General features: G+C 36.0%; 1 protein-coding gene across 2 annotated transcripts in view; it reads right to left on the bottom strand.

The window, feature by feature from the left end:
• Positions 1-216: 216 nt before the first annotated feature.
• Positions 217-14,772, bottom strand: part of WDR70 (WD repeat domain 70) — a 228,362-nt gene continuing 213,806 nt past the window's right edge. For both annotated transcript variants that reach the window (XM_016142476.2, XM_016142475.2), the window contains exon 18: positions 217-399. In XM_016142476.2, the coding sequence (XP_015997962.1) occupies positions 312-399 (88 nt within the window). In that variant the 3' untranslated portion in view covers positions 217-311. The remainder of the gene's footprint in view (positions 400-14,772) is intronic.

A 14,772-nucleotide genomic window follows, 5' to 3' on the forward strand; every position in this document is an offset into this window, starting at 1 on the left:
TGTACATTCCCCCAAAGTTATGAGAATCTGCACAAGACCAATAACTTATTGAATAAAGTTTCCAAATACCTAAAGTACTTGGTAATAGGCTAAGAATCTGTTTCTTATTTATTTATAATAGAGTTTAATAGTCATAGATAAGAAAATACAAGCACAATTTTAGGAAAGGGTAGCTACCGATCTTTTGAATAGTTCAATAAAGCAAAGGACAAAATCTGTTCATAAAAAATGTATTTTTTATTTCATTAAAAAAAAAAAAAGTCCAATATCCATCCCCCCATCCCATGCAAACAGCTCCGATATAACATTCTTCAGATTTTACGTTTTTTCCATTCTGGCTCATTCTTTGTTTCCTCATCATCAGATTCGACTTGTGCAAACATGGTTTTGGGCTGAGTCCTAAAAGAAAGTTAAAGAGGAAAAATGTAGTCAGCAAGTGTTTATTAGATTAGACTCTGCTACTTTTCATCAAGTGGAAGCACATTTGGGAAATGAATTACATCTCAATTATTAAATATTAATTGTTAAACTTCTGGCAAAGAAATGGATAATGAAAATTTAATAATGTTCAAGAAAAGAGCTAAAGAGTCTTTTAAATGTTTTCCCACTGTGTAGACTATGTATACTTTCCTTTCCTTAAATAAAATGAAAACAAATCAAATTCAGTGAAACCTCAAACATCCATAACCAACCTTCACCTCAAACTCAAGCTAACTGGAACCATTTGGGAGGTCAGATTATAGTCATCAAGCAAGAACCTACATGATCTTTGTAGCTCTCTGGGCTTTTCCTAGACTTAAACAGTCCAAATTCAGGTGATTACGGTGCACACAGATAGGAGAATTTGAGTTAATAGTTTTCTTATCTAATGAATTTAAAACAACAGATAAACACATGCAGTAATTTGAGCATTGCCACTGAAAATTCAAAACGAAGCAAACAAGGGAACATTGCCTTCCCCCCCCACTACCCAGATCAATGCATAGAAATGTCAAGCATTTGGGGAAATACCGCTGAGCACCTCTGCTGTAATCCTGGCATGCAGGACATCAAGCCACCTTGCATTAGGACTTTCTGTGTTTTGTAAATGTATCTGGTTCAACGGCATTCCTTTTACACTGTTTACACAGAAAATAATTCCAATAAAATATCAAATGATTATAATTTATTCCCCTCTTGGTCATACTACTGCTGATTTCCTTTTAAAAATCAGCTGTACCACATTATAAGAAAACATTAAAGCATTATGTCTGAAGATGATATATTTTAGCTTACACATTCATTGAGTACAATTATACTGAGGTAATTCCAGAATGGTAAATACAAAAACAAAAAACAAAACAAAATAATAATTCTTTTTATTTGGCAAATGAAAATGGGGTTGAGATCTTTTATTACTTCTTGCTCATCTTTATTATCTTGGGGAAGAAGTATAAACCATCCGCAGTCATGCTGATGTTGCTCTGATGCAAGTCATGTAATAGAAGTCTTCGCACATAAACTGGTCACAATTCCTGTCTCTCCAGTTACCTCACACATCTACCTAGAGAGCCCAAGCTGTCGCCATACACAATCGACTTCATTAAACTTTTTGTTGTCACTTCAAGACACTGCTATGGCATCTATGCCGAAGCCACAGCTCTAACATTTCCAGAAGCAGCTGCAGATTTTCATAGGTCATGAGTTGCTAAATTACTAGAAAGCAATTTCTGTAATTACTGGCGTTCTAACATGCTACAAGGCAACTGGTGCTCATTACATATTTCATCTTCTGGCAAGATGGTGACCACTTAGATACGGACAAACTCTGGTTTTAAAAATCCTTTGAATTAGAGATTTAATTTCTACAAGGGAAAAATATATGGTATTCTAAAGGTATTTGGTAATGCCTCATAAGACATTCGTTGCAATGGGGCTTAAGTACTAAAAAAGTGTAATGCTGCTTTTTTGCATATAAAAAAGAAAATGAACGACAGATCACAGGAAGAAAACCTAGAGCTTGAAAAGGCTATTTCGTTTACGTAGTTACTCTTTTCTATTCCACCTACTTCCAAAAGTATTTTTAGCAGATTGGTGGCTGACACAGAGGGACAGAGAATCAATGGAACTATTTAGCAAAGGGCAGAAAGGGAGTAATGATTGCAAAAAAAGCATGAGAAGATGTTTTGGGGGGATGGAAATAATCTATAATCTTGACTGAAGTCGTGATTACACAGATGTATACATTTGTCAAGACTTGAAATGAGTGCTTTTTGTGTTTTATTGTATGTAAATTATACTTCAATAAATTTGGCTTATAAAGAAAATCAAGATGAAACAATGAATAGAAGGCCAGAACCAAGGAATGAAAGGGTATATAACTGAGCACAAAATTTAGGACTGAATTTCCTAGCAGCCAAGACAAAAGAAAAAGATCATTTTTTTTGAAGGAGATAACTTTTCCCTCTCTCTAGTATTAAACTGGGCAAAACTCACTGAGTAAATTTTTACATCAGGGTCACTTACACTGTCCCTTACCAGACCACAAGTTTGCATTTCCTCTCCAGGTATTTTAACTTAAGGGATATCAACTTGTTTGGAAGGTGGAATGGTCTTTGTGAAACTCCACAAAATTTATTTAAAATTCCACTTTTTAACTAATAATAATGTTATTAGTTAATAACATGATATGTATGCAACATCAAATCATGACACTTAGCTTTAAAACAGCCATGCTCCCCTTCCCCGACGGCCAAAATCAAGGCATAAACCAGTGTCCAAATTTTCCCAGCAGTGTTTGTTGACCACTTGTTCTTGGTCATTTTGTTGACTAAGTAGGGAAAAATTGAGTGTAAGAACTAGGCTCTTTTCAACATATGGTGTTGGCAAAATTGTATATCCATATGCAGTGAATGAAATTGAACCCTTACCTTACACCATGTATAAAAATTCCTCAGAATGGATCAAAGACCTAAAACTAAGAGCAAAAACTATAAAACTCTTAGAAGAAAACATAGGGGGAAAATTTTATGACACTGGATTTGGCAATGTTTTCTTTGATATCAAAAGCACAGGCAGTAAAAGAAAAAATAGGAAAAATGGGCTACATCAAAATTTAAAACTTCTGTGCATTGATGGACACAATCAGTAGACTGAAATGGCAACGTATGGAATGGGGAAAATATTTGCAAATCGCATATCTGATTAATATCTAAAATATATAAGGAACTACTACAACTCGACAGCAACAGCAACAACAAAATCCACCAGACCCCCCAAACAATGAAAAACTGGACGAAGGACTTGAATAGACATTTCTCCGAAGACAGGCAATTTCCAATAAGCACATGGAAAGATGCTTAACATCATTAATCACTAGGGAAACGCAAATCAAAACCACGAGGAGATATCACCTCACTCCCACTTAGGTAACTACCATCAGTCAAACGAACAAACAAAATAGAAAATTACAGGTATTGGCCAGGACAGAGAGAAGCTGGAATCCTTGTGCGCTGTTGGTGGAAATGTAAAATGGTGCAGCTGATATGGAAAGCGGTATGGCAGTTCCTCAAAAAATTAAAAACAGAATTACTATGGGATCTAGCAATGCCACTTCTGGATATATGCCCAAAAGAATGGAAAGAAGCATTTTGAAGAAACATTTGTACACCCATATTCAGCACAGCATTATTCAGAATAGCCAAAAGGTGAAAGTAACCTAACATCCATGGATGGATGAATAGGTGAACCAAAATGTGGCATATACATATAATGGAATGTTATTCAACCTTAAAAAGGGAGAAAATTCTGACACATGCTACATGGATGAACCGTGAAGACATTATGCTAAGTGAAACAGGCCAGTCACAAATACGGTATCATTCCACTTATGTATGTTACCTAGAATAGTCAAATTCATAGTAATCAAAGATAGAAAGTAGAATGATGGTTGCGAGGGGCTGAGTGGAGGGGAAAATGAAGAGTTGTTTAGTGGGCATAGAGTTTTACTTTTGCAAGATAAAAAGAGTTCTGGAGATTGGTTGCACAAAAACACAAACTTCCTTAACATTACTGAAATGTATACTTGAAAATGATATAAGACGGTAAATTTTATAAGTGTTATTTTACCAAACTAAAACAAAAAAAATTTTAATTAAAAAAAAAAAAAGAACTAGACTCTTGTACTTGGGAATAAGGAATAAGAAACTCCCTTCCTAGGAAAAAAAGGTGGCATCTTAGAGAGGGCCTCAGCCTCCCACCTGGAGCCGTGTCCAGCATAGTGCTTCTCAAACCATGTGTGGTACAAGGCCAGTCTTTGCTTTCTAATTTCTAATCCCTTTCAGATAAATATTATATTTCTAGAAAAATAAAAAGACTACAAATACAAGTCCAAATTTTTATTAGATTCAATTAGTGTATCAAATTGCTATAAATTTGCTAAGGAGCTACTCTCAATTCCTACACTCATCTTGTCAGCACTGGTTGGTGGACCACACTATGAAGACACCTGCCGGAAGTGCCATCTCTCCCTGAGCCTGGGAGAGAAGGGAGTAAACCAGGGCTCTGGAACCAGTAAGAATTTGTCTTCTTAACATAAATTTTTACACATGATGAGTTTCCTCCTACTACAGGAGAATATTTCTCATATCTGGAGAAGCTGGACCTATAAGATGCTACTGAAGACTTGGTGAAGGAATGAAGTTTGAGGCTGCACGCTCACAGCCCACCCTTTAGAGAGCAGCCTTTAACTCTCAAGAGTTAAGCATAGGGAGGTGAAGTGTGGCCCACAGAAGGAAGTTTCCCTCACTCCTACCCACCCCAAAATATCCTTACAGCAGAGTTCAGAACCTTCCATCAGAGCTGTATGTTGTTTGCTGAATAAAGACAGGATCTTCAAAAAAGATGATATAACTTAAGTAAACTGATCATCTCTGTCTAATCTAGGGAATGTCAGTGTTTATAGAAGCAAAATGAGAACTATAGCTTTCAATCTTGCAGTTCTTTGTCAGCAATTTTAATCTCTGAATTTATTTCCAGCAGCTATTCTTTTGAAATTTTTTTGGAAAGCCATATAAGAGGAAGACAAAAAAAAAAAAAAAGATTCAATTTAGGATTATCTAGGGCATTTAAAACAGATTTCTTTAGTCACAACTTTTTGAGACAATGTGGAACAGAGATGATTAGGCAACTTCCAGCAGACTTAGGAATAGAACCAGGAGAATTCTTCCCAGGGGGATGGCCTATTTTTCCTTGGCATAGAAAACTATTATAAAAATAAATCAACAATGTCAAGCAGGAGGAAAATGACATGTGCAAAATGATAATATGTTAATGGATCTGAAAATCCTTAGCAGTTAGTCCAGAAATTCCTGTTTTTAAAACTAATAGGAAACAAACGAATAAACAACAAAAAACTCTCTAAGTCTCCACTAACATTGTCACTGGCCACAAAAATGGATTCCCTTCTGGGCTGATTGAAGAAATGGAATTTGTACACTGATCTTCACACAGACTCTACTGGGTGTTGCCGCAAGGAAAAGCAGAACTAACCAAACCAAACGGGCACTGAAGACATGGCAACAACTCAGGAAATCTACATGCAAATAAATAATGTCTAAGAAATATTTCCTGCCACTTCAGGAAAGCACTTCCATTACCCACTGATACCCTGTGTTTTATTTAATTAGTTCCTCCAGAATTCTGTATCTCCTTTCTTAAGAGACAGGAAGTTATCAACTCAAACATACAGACTCATGGCAGATTTATCTCAGTTGCCCAAAACAAAAGCCTATAAAGAAACTTGAAGAGAAAGAAAATAAGGCGAACATTCCATTCAGCGAAAAGTATAACCACTGTGGGTACTCAACAGGTTATAAAGTAAGCCTCACTGAGAACCACTAAAGTACCAACCTTATTGAAATCAGCTTTATCCAGACTGTTTATTTTACTACTGGCTTATGTCCCACACTTACCCATTTTTCTAAGTGTTAACTGGAAACTTAAACATACAGAAGGCTGATGAGAAACTTGGGTTTTCTAGTTTTGATTAACTCACTTGGCAAATAATAAACATTTTTCACTTGACTATACATGTCAACTTGTTTACTAGAGTTACCAAGAAAAGGAGGGGAGATTAGATATCAACATAGTTATTGCTGCTAACCATTAAATAAACAGAGAGCTAAAGGTTTTTTTTTTATTTTGTTTTATTTTGTTTTAGTTCGGCAAACTCTGCATTTGCTAATAGTCACTATTTCATAAAGCGAATGACTTTCTCAAATTTATAAATTCTGATTATCTGATACTTAGTGCTAATTAATTTCCCTTTGGAATATTTTAAAAACTGAATTCTCAAAATTATTTTTACAAAGTGAATCTTTTCCAGCAACTGTGTTAAAGAAAAATAACAAAATCCCAACAGAAACTGAGTCCCACCATCAGTATTTCCATCCAGAGGAATTTTGTGCAGAAGAGTCAGTAATAAATAAGGATTTTCCTCTGCAACCTTCAAAAAGAGCATTTCGGGGTGCATTGTTTGTGCAACAGAGTCCATGTGAGCAGGGCTGCCCTTTCTCTTCTGACTAAGCTCTACCTAGGACTTCTAACATCCCTCCTCTGGCGCTCAGGCCAGAGTGAAGCCTCGCGATGTTTCCAGATGCAGTGGAAGGTCCACAGGTCAAATTCTAACATGGATATTCTTCTGATATGATTCATTCAAAAAAATATAAAATGAGCTCCGGGATAATAAAATGAGTATGAGGGGAAATCACTTGTAATATTTAGTCATCTGTATGTGAGTATAAACCACAGCTTTCTTGGCGCAGGGCCCATTGTTTATTATGAAGGAAAACCTCAAAGCCAAAGTCAATTATAGCCATGACTTGACAATCTGACACACTTGTTAACCCTGTTAGGATGAATACGGTCCAGCTGAACTCTGACCCATTCATTACAATTGCAGAATTATCAAGACTAAATAAAGGGCCTGAGCAAAAGATTCCACTTGAAATGGTTCCTTCTTTCTGGTAAAGAGCTACTCAAAGATAAATTAAAAAAATATATATATATAAATATATATATATATATTAGAAACACATAAGACAATGAAAGGTAATAAGATGTTTCTAGATAAAGAATGTTCTCTTTTCTTCGGGAAATGAAGAATAACATTTGGAAAATAGATAAACATATCTCAGACTCATTACATAAGGCATACTAACTCACAATATGTATGAGAGAAGACTGGGGGAGGATGGAGAAAGGGACGCATACGAAATCTGTGGAAACTAGAAACAAACAAAAAAAGAGAGAAAGAAAAAACAAAAGAAAGCCTCTAAAATCACAGTTAGCTACCTTATCGCCAAGTGGCTAAATAAGTTAGAATGATTAAATCTTTGAAGAGCGCACAGACCTGAGGCAGCCCAGGTATCATCGGTGCCCTCTCCAAGTCACATTTATAAAATATATAACCGTGTGTGCAACAATTTCTATTCAAAAACACGTGTGAAAGCTGGGCATTAGTGTAGCCCCACTCTTGGACTTCATACCCTGGGAATAGCCTCAGGGAAGGCAGGTGAATCTCACAGCAGGAACTAAACCCCAGCACTTCTGATTCCCACTCCTAGTGTTCTGCTAATCCTTGATGGCTCACGCAATAATCCTTTCAGCTTCACTTTTACTCAACTTTTTCAATAACTACTATCAGTTGCTTTGTGGTAAGAAGCAGTATACTGTGGCAGTCAAAAGCAGGAGCTTGACTCTGAAGCCAGGCCACTGTGTTCGAACCTTAATTCTGCCACCTGCTACCCATGTAGCTTTGGTCAAGTTATAAGCCTCAGTTCCCTCACCTATAAAATAGGGACAATAATGCCACTTAGCTCATAGTACTGCTACGAGGATTAGATGAATATATAAAGTTTTTAAACAAGCCTGGCATGGTATAAAAGTGTCACTATTATTATATAGCTTGCTTTGGCTATCAGGTGTTCCTAATTTCATATAACAAGTATACCTTTAAAAAGTTATATTTAGAACTTATTTGATACAATAACTTATATATTAATATATTTATATATTAAATACAACATTTTCAATCCTGAGGGAAATACTTCTGTTATGTAATCTGTCTTCAGTTTGAATCTCTATAATCAAAACGATCTATTATGAACATTTGAATTTTCCTAAAGGCAAATCATTTGTGATCTTTTTGTTACCAAACTTTAGCGTGCAAAACAATCACTTGGGGAACTTCTTAAGATGCAGAGTTCCTAGCCCCAATGTCACAGACTAATTGAGTTGGTCTTGAGTGGAGTCTAGAAATGTACATTTTTTAACCTTTTTATTTTATTATTAGTTCAAGAATACAGTGCATTGGTTAAACATTTATATAGTTTATAAAATGATCCCCCTGGTTGCTCTTTCTCTCTTCTGGCTCTTCTCCTAGCCATTACATGAATGCTGACTGCATTCCCTATGCCATGCTCCCCATCCCCGTGACCAGCTATCAACTACTATCACCTTATTCTCCCAGCCCCGCAACCCTTTTCCCCTCTGGCCGTCACCAGATTGTCCTCTATATTTGTGAGTCTGTTTGTAATAAGTTGTCCTTTTTGTTCCTTAGATTCTGCATATAAGTGAAATCATGTGGCATTTATCTTTCTCTGCCTGACTTATTTCACTCAGCATAATAACTTCTAGGTCCATCCGTGGCATTGCAAATGGTAGGATTTCACTTTTTTTTTTTTTTTAGGATTTCATTTTTTTAATGGCTGAGTAATATTTCATTGTATATATGAACCATAACTTCTCTATCCAATCATCTGTTGATATGCATTTAGCAAAGGAAACCATCAACAAAACAAAAATACAAGCAACTGAATGGGAGAAGATATTCGCTTATGATACATCTGACAAGAGGTTAATATCCAAAATATATAAAGAACTCATATAACTCAACAATGACAAAAAACAAACAAACAAACAATCCAATTTAAAAAATGGGCAGTAGACTTGAACAGATTATTTCTCCAAAGAGGAGATACAGAAAGCCAATAGACATATGAAAACATGCTCAAGGCCACTAATCATTAGAGAAATGCAAATTAAAACCACAATGAGATATCACCTCACACCTGTCAGAATGGCTATCATCAATAAATCAAAGAACAACAAGTGTTGGAGAGGATGTGGAGAAAAGGGAACCCTCATACACTGTTGGTGGGATTGTAATTGGTAGAGCCACTATGGAAAACAGTCTGGAGGTTTCCCAAAAAATTAAAAAATGGATATACCTTTTGACCCAGCAATTGTACTTCTGGGTGTTTATCCAAAGAAGTCTACATTTTTAACCTTTCTACTCCCACCCTCAACTGACAAAGACAGTCCACAAAACCACTTTGAGAAACACTGGCCTTTACATAGGAATATGGTGGTTAAGTGGTGATCGGTCACTTAACTCAGGAAAAAAGTTACATTTTTCTCTGTGGGTTTATGTCTCTTCCTGACACAAATAAACCTTTACTCACTCAAAAAGTGGCTTCTTTAAATATTGCCTACTAACTCAACAGGACTATAAATGGATCCTTTATAGGTGGGAATGATATTTTAATACACATACATATCCATGTATCCCATATCACACAAAACATGCACACTGAAAATTAAATTGACTGAACCAGCAATAATGGCAGCTTATCTGGCAAGAAAAGTGACCATGGCTGACAGAGCTGTCAGGCTGTCAGGATACTGGCCAGAGTCCAGGCTCCCACACACATGTATCCCTGTCTGATGTGTAAGCTAATAGCATTCTGGATCTATATCCTGCCCACTCTCCAGCCAGCTCCTTTCCCCTCCTTCCAGCAATATCTTTTAACAAGAAACTGTAATCGAATCTGCCCGTGTGTGACTGAACAAGAGTTCTCTGTGATCCTGCTGTGTTTTAAAACTTTCATGGCTATTACACTGCTAGTGCCAGGAATGAAGCTTAAATACTCAATCGATAAATGTAAAGTGTTCAACGACACTTTATTATCAACACTGGAGAATAAAGGTGAGAATATGTTATGCTCAGCAGGTAGATTTGTGTAATGTCTAATCGTGCTTTTCTGTGATAAGGCAAGATACAGTAAATCTTCATTTCATCACTGACAGAAGTCAATTGCAGTGAAGAAAAACAACCAGACACACATTCTCAATTACACTGACCTTTATGAAAAGATCCTTTTAAATATTAGCTTCCCTTCAAACACTTTGCCACTTGGCAGTAAACAGTATCCTCTAGCAGGTGAACACAGGAGAAGTAGCACTGCAATCTGGCTAACAAATTACATGCCACAGACAGACAGTGCCATGAACTTAGTTACTATGCAATAAATGTAAGGTGATAAAAACTGGGTGGAAGGAAAGAGATAGGAACAAAATGCACAGGTGTATGTGAAGAGAGCGCAATGCTCTGAAGAGCTCATTAGATTAGTGATCAGAAGAAATGAAGTGTGGTTCTAACTGCAGTCACTTAAGTCTCTAAGCTTCGGCCTCCTCACATTTAAGGTGAGGATGTGACGATATCTATTCTATCCACTTTGCAGCACTACTATATACCTAGAATATTATTCAATTGTAAATATAACTAAATCACCTACAATGCAGGAAAATATCATTAGGTAATGGTCACCAGTGAACACAAATAATTTCCACTTAAATTAATTCTATTTATAGAAAGTTGAAATCTGGATGAATAATTTTCTAAGAAAATGGTAACTACCAAACAGATTCAGAAGAGTCAGAAAATCCAAATTACTTACCATGAGGAAATGGAAAAGAAAAGGAAAATTAAGGAATTACTACTTACCACCCTTCCTCCACAAAATACCAGGCTTAGAGACTTTCACAAGTGAATGCTATCAAATTTTTACAAATATATTTAATAATATTTAAAATAGTTTGAGAGTAAATATAGGGAAAAAGCACATGAAATTTTTACGAAGCCAGTCTAACACCTGAGGGAAGAATAAATCATAACTATGTGACGGCTACACCAAAGATGTAAGGATGATTCAATATTAGGAAATTCAATAATACAATTCATCATATTCATTGATCAAAGTAGAAAAATCATACGATCGCTTCCGTAGAGACATGATAAAGGAATTCAATAAAACTCAGCATCTGTTTCAGATGAACCTGCCTCTGGTCTTCGTACGGTGTTTTCTTTGCATGGGACGTTCGGCCCTTGGATGTCTTCACAACTCATTCTCTCATTTCATTCAAGTCAAAGATTGGTTTAGCAGAGGTTCTACATGATCACCTGTCTAAAAGCAGTGCTCTTTTCTCCCCTTGGTTGCCCTGCGTACCCCATCTCTATCTTAGTTTTCTTTTTTGTACTTGCTACCATCTAACTTTTATGGATGCATTTACTGTCCCCGCCTACTAGAATATAAGCTCCATAAATACTAGAGCAGGATCAATTCTTACAGAAAAATTCAGATAAAAACGATAACGAGAACAGCCCTACAATAAAACTGTTTGGTATTGATTCTTGAATAGACCAAGTAACAGAACAGAACAGAACAGAAGAGAGAGCCCAGAAATTGGCTAAAATTCATATGTAAGTGCCGTGTATATAATAAATAAGTAATTTCAATTCGATGAGTAAAATTACAAATTATTGTGACAACTGGCTAACTACCTAGAAAAAATTAAATTGGAGCTCTACTGTGGTAAGCTACAAAATGGTCCTCCCCCAAAATATCTACTTTAAATCCCTGGAATCTGTGAATGTTAACTTATTCGGAACAAAGGTCTTTGCAGACATGATTAAGGATCTTAAAATGAGGAAATAATCCTGGATTAGCTCAGGTGGGCCCTAAATGACATCACTGGTATCCTACAAGACAGAAAAGAAGACTAACGCATGTACAAGGCCACGGGAAAGCTAAGCAGGGATTGGAGTAATGTGGCTACAAGCCAAGTAAGCATGCAACCTCCAGAAGCTAGAAGAGGCATGGAACGAATTTTCTACTAAAGCTTCTACATGGGGAGCAGCTCTGGCCAACACCTTAGTTTCAGACTTCTGGCTTCCGGACAGCAAAAGAATCAATTTTTGCTTTTTAAGCAACCAAGTTTGTGCTAATTTGTTATGGTGGTCACAGGAAATAAATATGCCTACACCTCACTGCTTTCACTAAAATAATTCCAGGTGAATCAAAGACCTAATTATTTTAAAATATATATTAAAGAGAAAGATAAGGGAATTTAAAAAATAATCTTGTGAAGTGAAACATACATACATACATACATATACATACATACACATAAAGAATAATCTCCAAGAGTGGAGGTCTTCCTAACTAAAACGAAACTCAAGAAAGAACAAATTTATAAAAGTAATTACATTAATTTTTTTTTCACATGAGAAAAATGCCACAGATAAAGCCAAATAAAAATAACTGATAGAAATATTTGCAATACATGGCATACAAAGGGTTAAGCTCCTTAAGATAAAGAATTCTTAAAAACCAATAAGAAAAGGACCAAATGGGCAAAAGTCAGATAGAAAATCTGCAGGAGTAAAAGCCTTTTAACATATGAAAAGGTACTTAAACATATAAAAATGTAAGTGTATATTAGAATAGAACCCAAGTTTTCACCTATCAGATTGGCAAAGGTAAAAGTAACTACACTTTAGCAAGGAGGAGGGGAAGGAAGCACCAATATATTGAATAAATTAGTTAAAAAGTCTCTTTGGAGGAAAACTGGGCAACATCTACATAAATTTAAAATCCAATGTATTGAATAAGTTAAAAAGTCTCTTTGAAGGAAAACTGGGCGCCATCTACATAAATTTAAAATGCAAATACCCTTTGACTTTGCAATTCTATTTCTAGAAATTTTGCACAGGTGGGCAAATATGTATGTCCAAAGAGATTAATTTCAGTATTGTTTATGAAAGCAAAAGACTGAAAACAGTGTGAATGACCTTCAATAGGGTATTGTCTTAGAAAAGTATAATGTATTCATCAATGGAAACCATCAAAAAGTTTAAAGAACACACTAGAAAGGTAAGTCGGGATTTGGTCCAATTTCCTAAGTAAAAAACAAAGTAAAAAAACCAAACAATCAACCATCACCAACACCACCACCAACAAAAACTCAGCTCATAAAACATGCTATATACCTGTGCACTTAAAACAATGAACGCATCTACACATATCTGCTCATTTATACATGGACTTTCTGTATGAGGGAATACTAGAACCTGTCAGTGGTTCTGGGTGAATGAAGGAACTGGGTGTCCAAGTGAAAGGGAGATTTTCAAATTTCCACTGTCTACCCTGTAGCATCGCTAGATTTTTTTTTTTTTTACTCTGCATGCATATATTACTTAAAATCTCAGACATGAAAATTACATACTGAATAGAAGTCTGATCCTCTATCAAAATTAGTTGTTAGAAGTTAGAACAATAACCTGGAAATTCTAAGGCCAGTTTCCTGGCCTGGGTTCTAGCAATGACTTGATATCCAGCAGGTTCTAAAAGTTATATTCTCAGTGTCTCATTTTCTTCAGTAGTAAGTTTGACCTTTGACACCTTTCTGTGAATTATACATTACCAATATCAATAATCACCAAACGGTGTTATTTCAATATGTGTGGAGACACCTCAATGATTTACTTTGTGTATAAATATATACAGACATTTATTTGGAGCATTTCACTATCAAAATAGTTCTATGTTTAGCAAATTTTAAACCATGCTCTGTTTATGCTTCTTTCCTCAGCTAATTTTTAATATGTTTCGAAACAAGTTTTTTGAAGTACAACAGAAAATAACTACTCTATTAAAAACAGAAATGTCAACAGAGGCATAATTTAAAAGCTTATCTGACTGCCAATGATGTGGTAATATAGCTTATGCACACACGAATTCTATACAAATGAAGGCTAAATGCACACTCTTTAGCTGGCCAGCCTTGACTTGACCCTCTTAACTGTTGTAATATTATCCAACTAATTATTCGGAGCAGTTCCATCTGTACTGCCTCGTTATTAACACATACCGTGAACCACCACCAACATCACTCAGTAAAGTCTGTCCTACTACAACATGTACAGCAGAGGATGCAGCGCCCCAAAGATGCCCTCAAATCTCTTCAGCATTTTCGTGTGGGGTGCTTTCACTCACAACAGCGGCACTTCTCTCCCTTGTCAGAGAGCTGTCAGTAGGTAGCTAAAGCCCGGGAGAGCTGAAAATGCCTGGGAATGTCTTCCCCAATCCCCACTCCAGCCATTACCATTGACCAACAGATCCTGGAGTATAAATACTCCAGTTACTGTGCCTCAGACCAGGGTATCCAGGGTTACCTCATAGGAAGGAGCCAAAATGCCCTTTCTTGGAACTCTGCTTAATCCTATACCCCTGCTTGGCCTCATTACACTTCTCCACTGCCCTATTGGTTTTCTCTGGGAATGCTTACTAGTAAATCACCTTTATAAGAATCTTTATTTCCTGATCTGTTTCAAAGGAACCCAAGCTAAGACAATGTGTTTTTCTTTTTTTCTTTTATGCAAAGTAGCTCATAATGATTAGTAGATAGAAAACTGACATCAGTATAACATGTAAGTTGAACTGGTTCATAAGGGATTTTTTCCCACCATATTAATGTTTTGAAAAGTGAACAGGTCCAGTTTTCTCATAATTGAAGAGAAAGCTTTAGCAATACTTAAGGACATCAAGAAAAAAAAAACTGAATACATGTCCAACAATACAAAAATGCACATGCACAAATTTACTCACTGAA

The sequence above is a fragment of the Rousettus aegyptiacus genome, unplaced genomic scaffold (genome assembly GCF_014176215.1).
Source record: "Rousettus aegyptiacus isolate mRouAeg1 unplaced genomic scaffold, mRouAeg1.p scaffold_m13_p_8, whole genome shotgun sequence".
Lineage (NCBI taxonomy): Eukaryota > Metazoa > Chordata > Mammalia > Chiroptera > Pteropodidae > Rousettus > Rousettus aegyptiacus.